General features: G+C 49.4%; 1 protein-coding gene across 2 annotated transcripts in view; it reads right to left on the bottom strand.

Moving 5' to 3' along the window:
- The window catches only part of DOCK2 (dedicator of cytokinesis 2), a 401,087-nt gene that overhangs the window by 287,807 nt on the left and 92,817 nt on the right, over nucleotides 1-20,463 (bottom strand). For both annotated transcript variants that reach the window (XM_066342684.1, XM_066342685.1), the window contains exons 23-25: nucleotides 17,856-17,964; nucleotides 8,145-8,215; nucleotides 5,930-6,036 (exon numbers count right to left, since the gene is read on the bottom strand). In XM_066342684.1, the coding sequence (XP_066198781.1) occupies nucleotides 5,930-6,036; nucleotides 8,145-8,215; nucleotides 17,856-17,964 (287 nt within the window). The remainder of the gene's footprint in view (nucleotides 1-5,929; nucleotides 6,037-8,144; nucleotides 8,216-17,855; nucleotides 17,965-20,463) is intronic.

The raw sequence follows: 20,463 nt of genomic DNA, 5'->3' as shown, positions 1-20,463 counted from the left end.
ATCATGACAGAAGGTGGCTGGCAGGTGTCCCCAAATCTGTAATGACGTTGAGGCTGCAGCAAGGTACACAATGAGGTGAGAAACCGTAAGCACCTCGCCCTGACCTGTGCGGCCTCCCCCAGACAAACAGAACCTGGGCCTCTGTGAAACACTCCAAGGAAATGAAATAAAAATTGGAGAAACCATTCAAAGCAGAATGGGGCGCACATACAGACCAGGCCCTTTTTTCACTAAGTTCCAGGTTTCTCAGACCATGAGGAGAAACATGTAGCTCCCAGGGGGACAAGGAGGCTTGATTTAAGTTCTGTGCCACTATCACACATGAAGGGACTCCCTTATCACAAGAAATGTAAAGGCCAGGATAGAAGATGGGAGAACGCAGTAGTGACAGAAATAATAACCACAGCACCAGCAGCCACAGCGACCCCTCAGAACGAAACACTGGCTGTGAATGGCACTTGAAATACACACTCCGTCTCATCAGCCCACACAACAACCTTCTAAGGCAGGGGTCCCCAAACTTTTTACACAGGGGGCAAGTTCACTGTCCCTCAGACCGTTGGAGGGCCGGACTATAAAAAAAAAACACTAAACAAATCCCTATGCACACTGCACACATCTTATTTTAAAGTAAAAAACCAAAACAGGAATACAATATTTAAAATAAACAACAAGTAAATTTAAATCAACAAACTGACCAGTATTTCAATGGGAACTATGGGCCTGCTTTTGGCTAATGAGATGGTCCATGTCCGGCTCCATATTTGTCACTGCTACCCGTAACAAGTGATATGACGCGCTTCCGGAGCCGTGACGCGTGCGTCCCACGTCACCGGAAGTAATACTGTACGTGAGCGACGCCGTGCTTTGCGGCACTGACCGCCAAGGAAAGAGGTGCCCCTTCCGGAAGTGCAGCGGGGGCCAGATAAATGGCCTCGGGGGGGGGGGGGGGGCCGAATGTCATTACTGAGGACCAGAGGTTAAGTAAATTGCCCATAGTCCCACAGCTGATAAGGGGCTGGATCAGGAATCCAACCCAGGCCTTGTGAGACCCAAGAATGAATACCCTTACCCACTAAATTTTCTCCCTTTCTCCATAGGAACCCCTTGAAGACAGGCTACTAGGACAGTCGGCCAACACTTCAGAAGGTGCCCGCGAGCCCTCTGGCCCTGTGCTGGACACCGGTGTCCAAGGCTGTGAGTCCAAGCTCGCGCCGCTGACAATACTCCAGGCAATTTGCACATCCGGCAGTTAATGAGCACAGGCTCAAAGCAAATCACGTCCCGGAGGCTCAGGACACTTCACAGGGAGACTGGGCGGGATTTCATTACCGCTCAGACGTGGCCAAGGAATCAAACTCACCTTACTGAAAGGTATAGAGAGGGCGCTCACCCAAGGGCCACAGACGTCCCAGAAGCACGTATGGATTCCGGTTGCACTCATTTGGAACTGAGCACTTAAGAAGGGGGATGAGCTGACGTTTCCCTCTGGGGTTATTTTGGGAAGAGGGTTCACTTAGCAGATACATCGTCGTGGGAGAGGAGTCACCATAAGCTGTGCGTAGAGCATGCGGCTTTCACACGTGGGCCAAGGGCGGAGAGGCTGATTATGCATCGCCTCCCCTTTAAAATGGATCCCCAAAGGGCTCTCAGTCCGCCTACTTTTTTTTTTAAATTAATTTTAATGGGGTGACATTAATCAATCAGGGTACATAGGTTCAGAGAAAACATCTCCAGGTTATTTTGACATTTGATTATGTTGCATACCCATCACCCAGTCATAGAGTCTTCCGTCACCTTCTATCTGGTTTTCTTTGTGCCCCTCCCTTCCTCTCACCCCTTCCCTTCCCCTCCCCACCCCTGGTAACCCCCACACTCTTGTCCATGTCCCTGAGTCTCATTTTTATGTCCCACCTATGTATGAAATCATATAGTTCTTGGTTTTTTTTCTGATTTACTTATTTCACTCAGTATAACGTTATCTAGGTCCGCCTACTTTTAATGTCTGTTTGTGTTAGAGGTAAGAATGTGGCATTTCCTTTGTAGCTGTGTACAGCGCTGAGGCTGGCCTTCTGTCTGTTAATATTAATCAGAGGGCTCTTGCTGCATCTGAAACTCGGTGACGCAGCAGGACTGGTGAGCCGCAGCTGGCCAGCTTGCCCTGGGATGATGCTAACTCTTGGCGGCCACCGCCCCGCCCGGGAGACGGGGCTCCCACCAGGCTGGACCTGATGCCACGTGCCCCGTCTGGGATGGTGCTAGCACGCCATCCGGCCTTGATGCTAACTAAGCAGGGCCCCGGACAATGATGGCAGCTCTGAACAATGGAGGAGAGCCGAGGAGCACTGCTATCTGCTGCCTGTGCGGCTCCACACTCAGCTACAGTCGTCCTGGTCCCGTCCCTAGGATGGGACTCCATTCATCTCTATCGACAGTGACAGCACCTGGTCATGTCCCTAGGATGGGACTCCATTCATCTCTATCGACAGTGACAGCACCTGGAATCCAGGAAGGGACCGCCAGGGCAGGAAGGGGCAGGCAGGCTTCACAGCTTTCAGAGGGAGGGCAGTTCATTCTGATGTGGGAGCCAGAACTCAGAGACCTCGGGACGCTCCCGCAGCAGAAGCTGGCCACACAAGAAATGCAAACCGACCTTCCAGGGTGCTTCCGCCCACCTTGTACAAGCCATGCGGAAACAAACAAGCTCTCTATGTATCGCATTAACCTGTTGTCATACATCTGTCTCAACAGTCGGGAAACCACAGACACAAATATAAAGTCACAAGAACGCTTTTCTTGCCTAGCTTTTGAACACACAGTGGATAAAGCATTGACCTGGAATGCTGAGGTCACTGGTTCGAAACCCTGGGCTTGCCTGGTCAAGGCACATATGGGAGTTGATGTTTCCTGCTCCTCCCCTCATTGTCTCTCATTTCTCTCTCTCTCTCTCTCTCTCTCTCTCTCTCTCTCTCCTCTCTAAAAATGAATAAATAAAAATCTTTAAAAAAAAAAAGGACGCTTTTCTCCCCATGCCCTCCTCCCAGCCTTAGCTCCAGGGATTCCGACGGCAGTTTTGGATGCACCGTGCTAACCGGGCACTGGGAAAGTAATATTTACAGTGAAGTGGTTCCTGAATATTCCTGTGATTACCAGGCGAGTTCCATAAATATTCAAGCTTCCCTCTCTGCATAAATTCCAGCTGAGCGATGACTGATCCTCTGCTTTGTAAGCCCCCTTATTCCGCGCACAGTTTGCTTCTCGTTCCATCACTGACACCGGCACGGACAGACAGGAATTTAAAATCGGAAAGGGTAGATCTTAGGCTGCAGAAATCACCGCTCCCCCTCAAGAGTCACTGTTTACATCGTCACAGAGGGAGTGATGTCAGGGACGTGGAAGGTGGCTGGACACAAGGTGGACAGTGAATAATGACTTCTAAGTCCTTCTAAGTCTGGTTGGACCTGGAGGAGGTGTGGCCAGCTAGCTCCCCGACCTCAGAAACGGGGAGGCCCCTTGACAGGGGAGTACCGTTCAGTTTGGGGGAGCAGAAGCTTGAAGACATCTCCTGCTCAAATCCACTGTCACGCCCTGCCGTCCGGGAGATCACCACTCAGTGAGGAAAGGAGAGTGCAGAGCAGATACACGCAACTGTTTGAGTAAAAGATTGAGAGACCGGGGGAGAATCTGCAGTACACAGCGGACACTTGAACGTCAAGGACTTGAACCCCACAGGTCCACCTAAACATGGGTGTTTTCTTTTGACCCGTGCAGGAGCACCGGGAGCCAGCGAGACCATGTCTTCTACCCTGTGACCCTCAAAGTTCAGAGTGTTGTTCAAGGGTCAGCTCCGTGGTTGGAAACCCGTGTCCGGAGGCCTGGAGTGTCCCTGGAAGCAAACAGGAGTGCCTGGGACCACGGGCTGGCTCTAGGGAAGGGGTGTGAGCGGCTAGGCACAGGTCCAGAGGGCCCTCTTACATGCGGTGCCCTTTCCCACCCTGGCATTTTGATCCATGCAAATGTATTACATGTTCAAAAATAATTTTTATTAAAAAAAAAAACTAAAGAAAGAAAACTAATTCTTACTCTATCAGAACCTCTGAGATGGGTCACAGAAATCCACATTTTAACAAGCTTGCCAGTTCAAGTCCTCCATTCTAGAAATTTTGAGAGCTTCTCTGTTACAGGTTCTTTCTACCAAACAGAACTTCACCTATTTCCTCTCAAGGCGAGGAGAGCAAGCATAAACTACACAGAGAGAAGCCACGCAGTAGAAAAACCACAGTGTCTGACTCCAAGTCTGCCAGCTCACAAACTTTCTCAGGAGCCACAAGCCAGGCGCCCTGAGCTTTTCTAAAATCAGTGTCCAGTCTGATGTCTAGGCTGTCGGCTACCCTTCTCATGTATTCAGACTAAGGGAGTCAGGGAACCATTTTAGTAACTGGGGCGGTTGCTCTGTCCTGCCCAGCAGGTGAGGAGCAGGAGGAGCACGTGAGGAGCACATGTAGTTCATGGCCCCGCCCACCCAGCCACGTGAGGAGCACATGTAGTTCATGGCCCCGCCCGCCCAGCCACATGAGGAGCACATGTGCTTCATGGCCCTGCCCGCCCAGCCAAGTGAGGAGCACATGTGGTTCATGGCCCCGCCCGCCCAGCCACGTGAGAAGCACATGTGCTTCATGGCCCCGCCCACCCAGCCACGTGAGGAGCACATGTGGTTCATGGCCCCGCCCACTCAGCCACGTGAGGAGCACATGTGCTTCATGGCCCTGCCCACCCAGCCACGTGAGGAGCACATGTGCTTCATGGCCCCGCCCACCCAGCCACATGAGGAGCACATGTGCTTCATGGCCCCGCCCACCCAGCCACGTGAGGAGCACATGTGCTTCATGGCCCCGCCCACCCAGCCACGTGAGGAGCACATGTGCTTCATGGCCCCGCCCACCCAGCCACGTGAGGAGCACATGTGCTTCATGGCCCCGCCCACTCAGCCACGTGAGGAGCACATGTGCTTCATGGCCCCGCCCACCCAGCCACGTGAGGAGCACATGTGCTTCATGGCCCCGCCCACCCAGCCACGTGAGGAGCACATGTGGTTCATGGCCCCGCCCACCCAGCCACGTGAGGAGCACATGTGCTTCATGGCCCCGCCCACCCAGCCACGTGAGGAGCACATGTGCTTCATGGCCCCGCCCACCCAGCCACGTGAGGAGCACATGTGCTTCATGGCCCTGCCCACCCAGCCACGTGGGAGCACATGTAGTTCATGGCCCCACCCGCCCAGCCACGTGAGGAGCACATGTGGATCATGGCCCCGCCCACCCAGCCACGTGAGGAGCACATGTGCTTCATGGCCCCGCCCGCCCAGCCACGTGAGGAGCACATGTGCTTCATGGCCCCGCCCACCCAGCCACGTGAGGAGCACATGTGGTTCATGGCCCTGCCCGCCCAGCCACGTGAGGAGCACATGTGCTTCATGGCCCCGCCCACCCAGCCACGTGGGAGCACATGTGGTTCATGGCCCCACCCGCCCAGCCACGTGAGGAGCACATGTGCTTCATGGCCCTGCCCACCCAGCCACGTGAGGAGCACATGTGCTTCATGGCCCCGCCCACCCAGCCACGTGAGGAGCACATGTGGTTCATGGCCCTGCCCACTCAGCCACGTGAGGAGCACATGTGGTTCATGGCCCCACCCACCCAGCCACGTGAGGAGCACATGTGGTTCATGGCCCCTCCTGCCCAGCCACGTGAGGAGCACATGTGGTTCATGGCCCTGCCCACCCAGCCATGTGAGGAGCACATGTGCTTCATGGCTCTGCCCACCCAGCCACGTGAGGAGCACATGTGCTTCATGGCCCCGCCCACCCAGCCACGTGAGGAGCACATGTGCTTCATGTCCCCGCCTGCCCAACCAGGACCTTTGCACTCACCTTGCTTTTTAAAGAGGTTGCTCTGGACTATCTCATTCATGGACTGGACTTTCTGCTTCTGGAGTTTCACGGGCGGGATGCAGGTATAGAACTCATACAGGAGTTGGCTGCGGCAGGAGAAACAGGAGACAGAGAGCCAGTCACACCGATGTCTCCCACTTCGTGGCACTTACAGCCCATCCCCAGCCTGCCGGCTTCCTTGGTCCCCAATTCCGGGTAGAACATCCGGTGCTTAGTAAGCCTCCAGTACATAGCGCGGTTGGCCTTGATGTTGAACGCTGAGAGCACTAGAGGGCTGTGCAAATCTGAAAACCCACGCCAACAGCCCCGAGCACCCACTGTGCACCAGGCACGGGCCTTGCCCTTTCTGTCCACTCTGCCCTTTATACCTCACAACTCCATGAGCGGGACCTGAGACTGACCCCAATCGCACAGCTGGGAAAACTAAGGTCGAGAAAGGTCAATGAACCTTCCACACAGTAAAGGGGTCAAAGAAACAAGGGTTTAATACCAAGCTCTCACTTTATAACCATATCCTTCTCTTTACAAATGGTTTATGCTTACTAATGCTTTATGATAAACTCTTAAGATCAAAAGGTCTTTAATTTTTAAAATATTATATAAAAACATTGTGGGTTATAATCCATCTGGGATGTAAAAAAAGGAAGATAGCTCTTCCCAAGTACAGTGAAAATAAAAACACCACTGAAACAAAATTATAGCCCCTGCGAGCTTTCCAAAACGAACTCCCTGCATTCATTCATCCTTTCAAGTACTTATGAAGCATCTATGTAATGTGTGACCGGCCATGCGCAGAGCAGCGGGGACACAATGGGAACAGACTCGGTCCCGATGGCACGGGCACAGGACTTACATTCTAATGCAGGGCCACATACAACGTGGAAGTAAGTAAATCAATACAGGGTGATAAATGCAATGAAGAAAATAAATAAGAAGTTGTGTCAGAGAGTAATGGTGCATGGGGCGAGGGAAGGAATTTAATTTATTTGCAGACGTAGCTTCTCCAAGAATAGAACATTTAGTTTAAGACCGGAAAGATGAGGAGAAACCAGCAGAAATCATCATAAGAACAGAAAAAGGACATCAATAAAAAGAAAAGAAAAACCCCAACTGGTGAGATCGGAATGAAGAACGGAGTGCAATGAATAGACTTGTACCAAGGGGAAGTTCTCAGTTACGTGAAATGTGAACATTAAGAGAAGCCAAGTGAAGGGCATGTGGGAACTCTATACTATCTTTGCAACTCTTTTCTAATCTAAAATCATTTCAATATGAAAAGTTCCTTAAATCTTCCATATGCAAACATGGAACTTAAGGGAACATAGGAAGAAGGGAAGGGCACTTCTGGTTTAGATGACCCTCTTCTAAAGCACAGTCACATTAAAATAACATTGCCCAGCCCTGGCTGCCCGGCTCAGTGGTAGAGCATTGGCTTGGCATGTGGATGTCCTGGGTTCGATTTCTGGTCAAGGCACACAGAAGAAGCGCCCATCTGCTTCTCTACCCCTCACCCTCTCCTCTCACCTCTCTCTCTCTCTCTCTCTCTCTCTGTCTCTCTTCCCCTCCTGCAACCATGGCTCAATTGGAGCGAGTTGGCCCCAGGTGCTGAGGATGGCTCCATAGCCTCTGCCTCAAGCACTAAGAAGAGCCTGGTTGCTGAGCAATGGCCCAAGATGGGCAGAACATTGCCCCCTAGTGGGCTTGCCGGGTGGACCCAAGTTGGGGCACATACTGGAGTCTGTCCCTCTGCCTCCCCTTCTGTCACTGAATAAAAAAATAAATAAATGAAAATTAAAAAGTAGCATTTCCCATCTCATGAGAAGAATGGAGTGAGGAAGGAGAAAGCACAGGGGGCTTTCGGGGCAAAGGCTGAAACCCCATATAATCTTCAAGCCCAGGTGAAAAGGAAACATTTACACCAAACATCAATTTCTCAACCTGCATGTCTTCATTTTGTAGTATTTGTCTCATCAAAGGAGGATGCTTATTTTAGAGTTGGTTTTTAACCAAAGTCTGGCACAACAAAAGGAAAATGTCAAAAGCCCACGCTGGAGCTGCAGTAAGAAGCTCCTACCACGTGTCCCTTCTGTCCCCTAACCGAGTGCCCATCTGGAACTCCCCACAGGAGCCCTCCTCTCCCTCTGAGTCCCTAGCTTGATAACAGAGCCCAGGCAAGTACATCATAAACTCTCACCTGAGTAACTTCGCATCAAAGACCGTTTCCACATCGTGGAGGACAGATGGGATGTATTTCAAAGCCGCCACCTAGGTGGGAAGTGAAATAAACATGAGTGATGCCCACATCCAACAACTCCACCTGGTGAAGAGGATACTTTGACACTTGATGCAGATCAAGGCAGAACGATCTTGCATCCTGGGCACTGCTATAGTGATCTGAGGCTCTCTATGTAGATTAAAACATCCGCTTGCACTCTGCATACAAAAGTAAGTCACAACCACCTCTACCGTCAAGGAGGCAGTAATGTATAGAAAGGCCACAGGCTTTGAAGTTACACAGATCTGCAGCCGAATCCTGCTTCTAGTTGACAGCCATGTGGCTTTGGACAAAACACTTAACCTCTCTGCCATCTCAATTCCCTCTGCCGTAACACTGAGGAAATAATGCCTATTTTGCAAGATTGTGAAGATTAAAAAATGATCTAAGTGAGATCTCCAGCAGAGAGGCAGGCATACTCTGGGTATTCAAAAAAAAAAAGTGGTAACCTCTATCATTATTGGAAGACGGTGTGCTTGAATTGTTCTGTTGGTAGCAAGGAAGGCTTGGACTGAGTTATGTATATGTTTGTCCCTGGCCAATTGGTGAACAACTGTGGGCATATCTTGGTCCACTCGCTGGCTTACGGAAACTGGGCATTGTGGTGGATTGCTCTTTCCTCATGCATCCAGGGGTAGGAGGAACACCCACCCTCTCGCATAAGAGTCCCATTTGCTAAGCAACAAGAGAAGACTGCTGTTTTCCTACCCGGAGTTGAAAAATCATGTTTAAGATTCTAGTGGAAGTATGCATTTTTAATTTTCTTTTTCTGTATATTCTACAGTCAACAAGCATCATCCTTTTATACTCAGACCAAAATAAAAACAGCAAAAATTCCTCTCTTAGAGAAAATTTTATCGTAGCTGGTTCCAGTTGAGTTCCTTAGTTAGCATCAGTGATTAGGACTCGTCTCTGAGAACGTGTAGTGGGGCAGAAAGCACCCCGAGCGCTGGTGCTAGATCATCTTGTTAAAACCTTTGTGGAAAACAGCATCAGCAGAGCCGTTCGTCAGCACAGCCAGAGCAGCCATCCTGGGAAACTGGCTAGCACCTTTTCCATCTTGAGCCACAGGAATGTTTAAACTGGGCAAAATAACCTTTAGACTGGGCCAAACCAACATCGTCTTACCAACAACTGTTTGCAGCGCGAGCAGGAAAAGCGCAAGGACTGGCAATTATGGACTCTCTGAAGATATAGAATCAGTAACCAGCCAGGGATGGCCGAGAGTAAAGAGTTTGCCAACACCAGTAGAAATTCCTGTCTTCGTTGCGTGTAGTCATTTGCCTTCCGTTTTCTCATCAAAGCCCCTGGCCTTCTCTCTGTAATCGTATACTCTTTGCGTTTCTGCCTCAATCTGTGTTTCAAGAATTGCATTTCTTTTTTTTTTTTTTTTTTTATCCCCAATAAACGCTTGTTGCCTCTCATTTTGGCTTCTTATTCTAAGTGAAAACCTTATTTCAACCCTTCAAGGGAAATAGTTTGTTCACAGATCAGGAAGCTAGCGCATCAGGATTCAATAACCAGTCCAAGGTCACAAGGTCAGCACGTGGGAGAGCCAGGACTGACTCAGGCCTGCAGCTTCCGGGGCCGCCCTCTGACCCAGAGCTCCATGCCCCCCTCACTCAAAGGGCAGCTGTCTCTCTCCACACCTTCACCGTTTTTTTCTTTTCTCCTGTTCTTTATGCTTTTGAAAAGTCAGTAATAAATGTTTGATGTAAAAAAAAAAAAAATTCACACAAGTTAAAGCAATATGGCGAAATTGTCCCTGAAGTCCCTCAGCTCCAGGTCAGCCCCAATCCCTTCTCCCCAGAAAGGACCAATGTCAACATCGTGGAGAGTTTCCTTCTAGACTGTTTTCTATACATGTGTGTATGTGCGTGTGTGCATGCATGGATGTGCATATGCACATGTGTGTGCAATATTTACAGTTCTGCAACTTGCTTTTTGCAGTGAACCATAAAGCACTGATATTTTTGCACGTCACGTCATAGACTGCCCTCTATTTCTGACCACTACACAGTGATGCCCATATGGGTACACCATGCCTTTCTAAGCCCTCCTATACTGATGGGACTCCATGCTACCTTTAGCTTTTCTTTATTATAAAAGATGTGGTAAGAAAATACTTAACATATTCATTTGTATGTGTGAGAGTTCCTGTAGTATGGATGGACTGCTATTTGTGTGTGTGTGTATATATATGTATACATATATGTAGTCATATATATATATACTGGTGTATAGAAAGCATAACATACAGTATATACATATATAAAAATGAATACACACACATTTTAGGAGATAGTACCTAATTGCCTTAGAAAGAAGCAGGGTCCAATTTCCTTATATGCCTTTCCCTATAACCTTGCTATCTCTAGCAGCAAATCTTTTGAACTTGGTCCGTCTGATGCATAATTTGCACAGTGTCTAGAGCAGGTAGGCACCTTTTCTACCCTCATTGAACATCTGTATTTACTACATTGCTTGTTCATATTCTTTCCCCATTTTTCTTTGGCGGGAAAGCGCATTGGTCTGCGGAATTCTCTATGTATCCGTAACATTAACCCTCTTAGCAGTGAGACGTGCTGTGGAATTTCCCCTTCCTTGTCCTGTTGTTTGACTGCTGCTGTCTTTTCCCTCCGCTTATCACATGTTTCATTGCCTGGAAGGATTTTAATTTGTATGTTGTCAAATTTGTCAGGCTTCTTTACCGTTATTGGATTTTGCGTCTGGAGATTTATCCTTTTTCTTCTTTCAAATCAAGATGACAAGAGTTAACAAGATTCAAAAGCCGGTGTTTCTGAAACTATATTGTATCGGGACACCCTTTTCCCATAGGGCGATGTTAGGTATTCGGTGGTGGGAAGAGGAGTTTGCAATCAGATAGTTTGGGGAAAGTTTGGCTTTAGCAGAGATGAGCCAGTGAGTTTATTTTTTACTGCGGGGCTCTCAGGATCCTATCACGCCGAGCGGCATTATGACGCCCCTCCGGGCAGCTGCAGTCCCCAGGACCCTCCAGCCTGGCTGCTCAGGCCATCGCTCCCAGGAAACACCAAGCAGATGCCTGTGGGCCGTGCCAGTGACAGGAAGGAGTGGAATGAGATGGGCACGGGCCAGTGGGAAGTGGTACGATGCGTGGAATGCACACTCTCTCAAGAACGAGTCGTTCTTGCTCAATTGTTTTTAACACCGTGCCAGCCAGATCAGACACCCCTGCAGGCCCCTCTTCTCCCACAGGCTGACACCAGAGGCTGAGCCACATGCCCTGAAAATGGCTGGTCCAAGCTCTTCTGTCCTTCATTCGTTCTTAGACCAGTAGGCACAGGGTTCTGGGCCCACAGGGACACGGGCCGGAATCCCAGCGCTCCAGCACACACTGGGCCGTGCTAGGCCCAGTTCTTCACCCCCAGAGCCTCCTCAGCACCTCCACGTGGGGTGACGGGGAATGGCTGAAACAAAGCGCCTCACGCCCCCGCCATAATGCCCCCAGGTGGCCGCCCCCCCCCCGGGGCGTGGGCACAGCATCTCCCTGCCGCCTCTCAAGCGCCTGGACCAACTAGAATCTGCACTCATCCGATCCAAGACCAAAGCGAGAGGACAAACACAGAAACAGCCCCTCAGCAAGTTGGGGAAAGCCAGGCCCTCTGTGGCCGTCACAAGCTGCTGGCTTTCCAGGGCCACATGTGTCCTTTCTGGGCTCAGGGAGCTGCGGGCAGCCTGCACAGGGTGTCTACACTGGCCTCACGGTCCCTCGCCTCGGCTATCGGCTATTGGCTATCGGCTATTGGCTATCGGCTATCAGTGAGGAGGGTCTGGATAGGGCGGGGAGAAGGACTTCTTCCTTCGGACAAGCCAACCCTCCCAGCTTCCCGGCCCTGGGCTGGCGGGAAAGGCAGACAGACAGATGGAAGAGCTGTCCCCGGAGCCTCGGAGGCCGTTCGCCACTTAGCCGCGGAGCATTAAACTTCCGTCTGCTCCAGACAGCCCCGCAGAGACGCGGCAGGCTTGTGGTTTTTCTCTTCCTGGGGGCTAGCCGGTGGATAGCTGTCACAGCCACACGGTGACAGCCTGGCCTGGGCCACAGGGTTCCTGTCCACAGCCCTCCCGCTCCCAGGGCCTGATACACCTGAGCAGAGTGAGGGCAGGTAGGTTCCCCGGAGGCAGAGCAGCTCAGCCATAAGAACTGGGGGAGACTCCTGTTGCTTCCATGTTTCTAAGGCCTTAGAACTAGACCTGTTGGCCTCCTGGGGACTGTGTCCCTTTACTGTTGCTATTATTTTTACCCTCATTGATACTATGACTCTACATAAACTAACATTGTCACATTATTACTTTCACTCTATAGTAAACATTCCCATATCATATGCAATATTTAAGGAAAACACAGACAGATGTGTTTCTTTATGAATATATATGTGTTTACCTAATAGAAAATTACATACATATATAATAAGATTACTAATCTGAGGGTTTTAAAATCGCAACTTATTATTGGAAACATTACATGTATCAAATACTCTATACCCATGATCTTGTTTCATTCTGACATCTACTCTACCAGTAGACACTGTCATTTCTTTTTGTCAATGAGGACACTGTGGCACAGAGGTTAAATAATTTGCCAGGAGACTCATAGCTGATACAGGACACAGCAAGGCTATGTGCCTGATTCTGTTACAGCCCACCCTGACTTAGGAAAGGCTGCCATCTTGGTAAGGAAAGGCTGCCATCTTGGTAAGGAAAGGCTGCCATCTTGGTAAGGGGGGGGATTTCAGAAAGCTGATTTGGAGGGAGAGGTAGACAAAGAAGCTTCCTCTTCTTATGGCGATAGTTTTGGAAAGAAGGTTTGTTTTTTCCTGACATCCCTAAGTTAAGGACCCTCCTCACCACCTATATGGGAGCTGCAAGAATAGCCACCAAGAAAACATTTGCCAGGTCATTAAACGGTTTATCATCTGACCCCAAGTGAATGTCCTACATTAATCATCAGTTTTGGATGCCTCTGCCAGCGGTCAGGTGCAGCCCTCAAGAAGAGAGCCAGGTGCCAGCCGAGCAATGTGATTTTACCGGCCCAGAGAGAAGTCACAGAAGGACACTTCAGATGATTGCTATCCAGATGGACTGCACCAGAATCGATGAACCTGGGCTGCTAGCAAGCAACAAATGTTTAAAAATAACAACAACAACAAAAAAACCCAAAGCAAAACATTGCTCTCTCTCAAAGTCCAGACTCTCTCAGTCTCGCTCCCGTGAAAACAGAGAGTGCTCAGTCCTGGCGCCAGCAGACGCAGACTTCTAGCCAAAGGGAGCGCATTGTGCAACGATGCGAGATTGCACAAGAACGCCAGACATCTTCCTCATTCAAGGGCTTGGACGGCAGTCCCATCTGACCGCTTTCCAATCCTCTTATTTTAGCCCAGTGATAGGCAGTCAAGGTCCACGGAAAGTGGACAAACAATGTCACAGAAATCAGAAATTCACCACAGCATGACGAGAGGAAGACAAGCAACTCTCTCAGGACATTTACGCTTGTCACTAGTCTTTCAGAGAAAGAGAAGGGAAGAGGGACCGGTGGGTTCTGGAATCCATACGTCTCCATGCTTTCTGTACGCCGGCATTTGGCTGGCGCTGACGCTTGGCAGGAGGCAGAAAGGTGCAGTGTTTACAATGGCTGGAGAGGCAGACTGTCTGTGTTCAAGTCCAGCCAGGTCACTTGTATCTACGTGTCCTTGGGGAAGTTAACGCTGTGTGTCCTAGTTTCTTTGTCAGGAGAATGAAGGCATAAAGTTACCTGCTTCATAGGGCTGATATGAAGATTAATCAAAAAAATATGAGCTATTAGTAGAACCACAGAAGCCTATTGGAACAAAATGTCATCATTTCCAAATATTGGTTGAGAAAGAGATGCAATTAATACATCACTTAAAGGTCGGAGGTTATACTCTAGTGCCTGAGTTAAATATTACATCTCACCTCTCCTACCTCTGGGAAGTCACTGTGCAGCCCATAGGCTACTCCAGGGAAGAACGGACAACTTTCTTCCCTTAGTTTGGACATTTGAATCTTTTACACCAATTAGCAATGAAAAGAGAGGAAAGAAAGAGGCATCCTTAACTAGCTCGCCTCAGTGACTATGGATCAATGCCTGCCTGTCTTTATTGTTGCTTAATGCTTCCCACCTGGCATTTTGCCAGAAGACTTGGGTCTTCAGTGAAACGATCCTTTGTTTGGTTGTGACTAGGAATTCAAACTCTGGACTTACACAGCCTGGATTCAAACCCCAGACCTGCCACTTGCTAGTTGTGGTGAAGTTACTCAATCTCTGTAAGTCTCTATTTCCTCATCTGTAAAGAAAAGAGGGTACTTGCCTAATAAGGCTGTTGTTATAAGACTCAAGTGAGCTAACAATATATGTAAAGTCTGGAGCTCAATACATGACGCACACTAAATGCTAAAACATAAAATGGTGGGAGCTGGTATTCATTCCTTCATTCATTCAGCCAAAAGATCTTTGAGGACCTATGATGTGGCAGCCACTGGTGCAGACATTGGAGATATAAAAGAGAGAGCCCCCTGCACTCCTGGACATTCTGGTGGCTTCATTAGCACGAGTGGTAATCATAGTGGCCAAGGGAACATATCATATAAGAGGAGCGGCTAATTTATTTTGACTCTTACCACCAAATTGGAGCATTATAATGAATCACAGACCTAAATAGAGGAGAATGGGTTGAATGGGTTTGTACAATGTCTCCAAATGCCCTTTACTTGCATTTGAGCTGCATCCAGTTCACAAGCGTCTGGTGTTGACCATCTCAACCTGCCACCGGTTTTATCAACAGTGCTTACAGGGCTGGCCCACACAGGACCTCTAGCATCTGGCCCATTACTGAAAACACATGGAACCCTCTGGCTTCGTCCATTTCCTATGGCCTAGAGAAGAATATTAACTTTGGAGTTAGGAGACCTGGGTGGATTGAAGCCCTAGCTCTACTACTATAAATAGGTATAATTTGGAATTAATTATTTAACTTCATGAGCCTCCTGTGGAAAGTGAAGACAGTGATTCCTAGCAGACCTCTGGCAGGATTAAAACCACTGTATGTGAAAGCCCAGCTTCATGCTGGGCACATGGTAAGTACTCAATCAATGAGAGCTGTTTTTAATGCTCGTTCTACCCTCTTTGAATGTCTGGCTTTCAAGGCTTCATAGTTTTCGGTGAGTTGCTGCCATGACAATGCTGAACAACAGGGAAAACTAGAGAAAGCCATTCACAAAAGTTAGATGAGCCTTAGAAATGAGAAATAACTTGCTGGGGTTATTTGAACTCACAATGGGCAAAGCTGAGGTTGAACCAGATCAGTTCTACTTTGAACTAAGGCAGGCGTAAGTAAGGGTTTTCCCCATAAGCCTCTAGCAAGCTGGAAGTGTAAAGTCTGAACCACAAACGTCAATCATTGGCATATTTATTCTATGCTCTCACTCAAGACTAATGTCAGACATTACCGATAGACCACAGCACGCTTTCCTACTCTACCCCACGCAGGCTCAGAATCAAGACTCGAGTCATCTGGTAGTATTTCACTAGGTAAAACTTTGCCTTCCTTTAAAAAATTTAAAAAAAAATATATATATATATATATATATATATATATATATAGAGAGAGAGAGAGAGAGAGAGAGAGAGAGAGAATCCGTTTTTTGTGGGTCTAGTCTCCTTGAAATTTGAATCTGTGTTTCTTAATCTAACTGAATCTTGAATGTCCTAACACTACTTGGCTTCATGTGACAGGATTGGGGACACAAACTCCCTCCATATTCCATTCTAGGAAAGTGCCCCCAAAGCTTCTGTTTTATGATAAGGTTAAGGAAGGGGAGGTATAAATAATAAAAATTATTTAAACCTAACTTTGTAACAAGCTCTCTACATTATGATTTATACACTTGACTTCATTTAATCCTCTAAATTAGATATTAGGCTTCCCATATTATAAAAGAACAAACAAGAAGCCCAGGAAGTGGAAATGATTTGCGCAGCGGTGCACACCTGAGCGTGGACACCCAATTTCCCATCCGAGCCTGCCTGCCTCAAAGTCCAAACCTCTTTCTCTGGTCACAAACGTCAGTGTCCTTGGGTGGAGTTTGCTAACATCACGTGGCCTCGACCTCTCTCCCCTCGTCAGCCCGTTCCTCACACCCCAAAACAGCATCAAGTTATCTTCAAATGGTACTGCTCTCCATGTTTGAATATGACTTTAAATTCTTCTTTGATAACTTTTCAACAACCATACAAAATAGGCAGAAAACATCACTGATTTTATGCAAATCCCTAAAGCTAAATTTGGCCCTTAGAGCAACTTAAGAAGAAAGAGATGAAACCCCTTTCCACGGCTCCGGGGTTCAAATCCATGAGAAACCAGCACAATCCGGGCCAAATCCCAGGGAAACTGACACAGCTCCCCAGACAGCATGAACCTGGATGAAGAGACCCATGCCAAAACCATAGTAATCCTGTTAGCTCTCCACGTCTGCATAGCGTTGTATAACTTGCTCTTTTCTTTTTCTTTTTTTTTTTTTTTTTTTTTTTTGTATTTTTCTGAAGCTGGAAACGGGGAGAGACAGTCAGACAGACTCCCGCATGCGCCCGACCGGGATCCACCCGGCACGCCCACCAGGGGCGATGCTCTGCCCACCAGGGGGCGATGCTCTGCCCCTCCGGGCTGTCACTCTGCCGCGACCAGAGCCACTCTAGCGCCTGGGGCAGAGGCCAAGGAGCCATCCCCAGCGCCCGGGCCATCTTTGCTCCAATGGAGCCTTGGCTGCGGGAGGGGAAGAGAGAGACAGAGAGGAAGGAGGGGTGGGGGTGGAGAAGCAAATGGGCGCTTCTCCTATATGCCCTGGCCAGGAATCGAACCCGGGTCTCCCCGCACGCCAGGCCGACGCTCTACCGCTGAGCCAACTGGCCAGGGCAACTTGCTCTTTTTCAGTCAATGTTTATTCAATCCTCACCCACACGCTGAAGCTTTACAGATGAGAAAAATGAGACCCTGAGAGATTAAATGACCGGTGTAAGGTCCCAGGGCTGGTAAAGAAGGCCATTCCCCTTGACCCGGGTCTCCTCCGTACTGGAAACACTCTGGCTGGCTCATCTTTGCCTCCTTTCTTCTTTCTTTCCCTGACTTCTTACCCCTTTGACCCTCCACTCCTTCCCCCAAGATACGTGGAGTTATGACGCCTTCCTGAGACAGACGCGTCATGCAAAGGGGGGGGGTATGAGGTATGAGTTTAGGGTGGACCCTTCTACGAGACCGCCACCTTAACTGCCCTTGGCATTAGCCGTGGAGAGCAGGTCTGACCTACTTCCTTCCAGCTAGCGAAAGCTTCAGAGCTATTTTAAAAGAGCCAATGCTATCTTCGTGGGAAACAGACCAGAAATACGTTCTCTCCCGCCCCTACGGAGTCCTTGGTGTTCAGGATCTTTCTACCATGTGGCCTTCCCAAGGTCTTGGGTGAACACAGGGCTGCGTGTCCGAGCGAAAGTAGACATTATGTCACCCTGCCGTTGTTTACCGAGTGATGGGGCGTGGGGGGGGGGGGGGGAGACGAATCATTTTTGTCCTGTAAACCAACCTGCAAAAGGATGGTGGTTTTATATTGACTTTTCATCAGGTTGTTGATGGATTCAAAGAGCCGCCTCATGGATTCTTCAAACTCCATCTGTTCTTTGCCTTCGTAAAGCCTGGAAGAAGACGGACACATCTGGGTCACTTCTTAAGCCAACAGGCAAATGCCTTTGAAAGTGTGCGCCAGACACCAACTTCATTTAAAATTGAAAAGAGAGAGGGGTGGGAGATGGAAACTTGCAGGGGGGGGGCGCTGGGGGAGGGAGTGAATGCAGCAGTCCTTGCCTGCATTATCCACTGGAGGGAAAAAACCTCTGTCCACCATACTGAGCGGAAACCCTCCCACCCGCTTGCATAATAAATCTGCTCTCGCCGTCTTTTATGCAACCCTGGAGAACCTCAAAGGAATAAAACTTGTCCGAGCTGAGAACACATTAATAATTTCACCCTCCTTCAAGAATCAGAGGGGAGACTGTGGTCATCAGACTTTCAAAGCGTCGCGCAAACATCAAGGAGAAACATGTCAGACACACTTGTCGGAGGACGGGGGGACACGCGCGCCCCGTCTCAGGGCCGCGCTTCTCCTGCCCGTGGCTTCGGAAGCATGCTTATCACCCGCTTCAAACCTTTTGTTCCTTCGACTACAAAGGCCCCAGGTTGTTACTGTCAAAAATGTACACAAACCAGGCATGCCTTACTTATAAAGTGAGACAGCTCATTAATCCTACCTACAGATCAGCGATTGCTAACAGTTTGATGGATACCCTTACAGAGATTCTCCAGCCTTGTGCTCATCTCCACGCGTGGCTTTTCATGGAAACCATCCTCTGGTATAAAATCAGCCTCCGGACCCGTGAGGCTTATCACCCTCTTGTCCTGGCCTGGGAGTGTTGTTCAGCCAAGGCCTCTCCACATAAGCCTTTATCGTCAAACTGCCAGAAACCCACAGCCTAATCTGTGGCATCCTAGACGAAGCGGGGAAGATCGCCTCTGTCCCCACTTCAGATCAAGAGTGTCTCCTGTCACGGCCCCACACAGTCAACACTGTGGGCTGCCGCTGCTGGCGGTGGCGAAGGTGCCTCGTCTGATAAAGCGCTGACACGCATCACAGGCCTGTGTGCTCTGTCAGCCGCAGGACGGGCGGCCCATCACGGCCACCTCAGCGCCATCTCCGCCGAGTCCCCTCACCTTCTCTTCTCTGCCAGTGTCTTCCTCTGCGAGTGTGTGTCTCTCTTTACCTCCCTCTGAGCACCAGTCCCTCTGTCTCACATGGGTCTCTGTTTGTCTCTGCTCTTCTCCCCGTGTCTGTCTTCATCCTCTCTGCCTCTCTTTCTCTCTTCCCCTGACTCCTCCCTACAGGCCCCCTGAAGCCAGAAGCTCAAGGGTAAGCCGGTGATGAATGTCTTAGTCCAGCCCAGGGGCCCGGCAGCTGCTGCGGACTCACCGGTGCCTCGCCCAAGGCCACAGAGACAAGGCTCTGAGAGGAGCCAGGAGTCCTGAAGTGGCTTCTTGCTCTCTCTCTTTCCCTCTCACTCCCCCCTTCTCCTCTCCCCTCCTACACCTCTCACCCCTGAACCTTCCTGCCTCACTGGCACGGAGATGTCTGCCACAGGGTAGGCGTTTCAGTCAGTCACCTCTGGGTTCCAGTCTCCCTTCTGCCCTGTGCTAACGGAAGACCTTGTTCCTAACAGCAAACATTACAGACCGTGAGTCTGCCCCAGGCACTGTCTATTTATCTGTCTATATCTCTCTCTCTCTCTCTCTCTATCTATCTATCTAATCACTTACCCTTGCAACCATACCATGAGGTGGGCCCTATCATTATCTCCATCCTACAGGTTGACAAAGTTTAAGCAACATGTCTAAGACCTCCACACCAGTAGGTGACAGAGCCAGAATTCACACCTGGCCATCAATCAGCTTGTAGAGCACTTTGCTCTATGCTTTACTGCCTCTCTTAAGTCCTATAAGCCTCGGCTTCTCACCTGCAAAATGAAGGTGACAGCGCTGTGTCCAAGGACTGTGAGGAGAGCCGCTCACACATGACGTGCTCACCATGCACCCGGCCCAGTATACGCCAGCTGTCTACTGTTGTTTATTGCAGGTGTAGAGGAATGACATTTGGTATTGTCCCCGCTACTTCGATGAGGACATAGACAACTCTCAAGAGGTTGGAACTTGCCCAGATCCCATCCAAGTGGAAAAGATGGGACAAGTCTGGCCGGGAGGAAGGGAGGACCCTAATTCAAAGTGGTGGTGGTTTCCCCAAGAGACATTGCTGCTGGTTTAGCTCTGTGCCCAGAGCTGAGCTAGTAGAGGTCCCTCCCCCAAGCCTTCTCCCTTGAAATCTGTTACTCTTTCCACTGGCCACAACGGCCTGAAAATCTTTAATGAACTACATCGTAACCCCTGTTACTGGTCTGTGGTGACCCCACCCACACTTAATACCCACATGTGGCTGCCCACAGGGGACTCATCGTTTACACACATATGTAAAGTATGCTTATGTGTGACTTTGCGTGTGTGTGTGTGTGTGTGTGTGTGTGTGTGTGTGTATGGGGAGGGGAGGAAGCACCGAGTCCTCCTCTTGGGAGCCACCTGTATTGTCTACAAGA

The sequence above is a fragment of the Saccopteryx leptura genome, chromosome 6, assembly GCF_036850995.1.
Source record: "Saccopteryx leptura isolate mSacLep1 chromosome 6, mSacLep1_pri_phased_curated, whole genome shotgun sequence".
In the NCBI taxonomy this organism is placed as follows: domain Eukaryota; kingdom Metazoa; phylum Chordata; class Mammalia; order Chiroptera; family Emballonuridae; genus Saccopteryx; species Saccopteryx leptura.
Note: the sequence above shows the minus strand (reverse complement) of the source record. Positions and strands in the feature narration are given on the sequence as shown.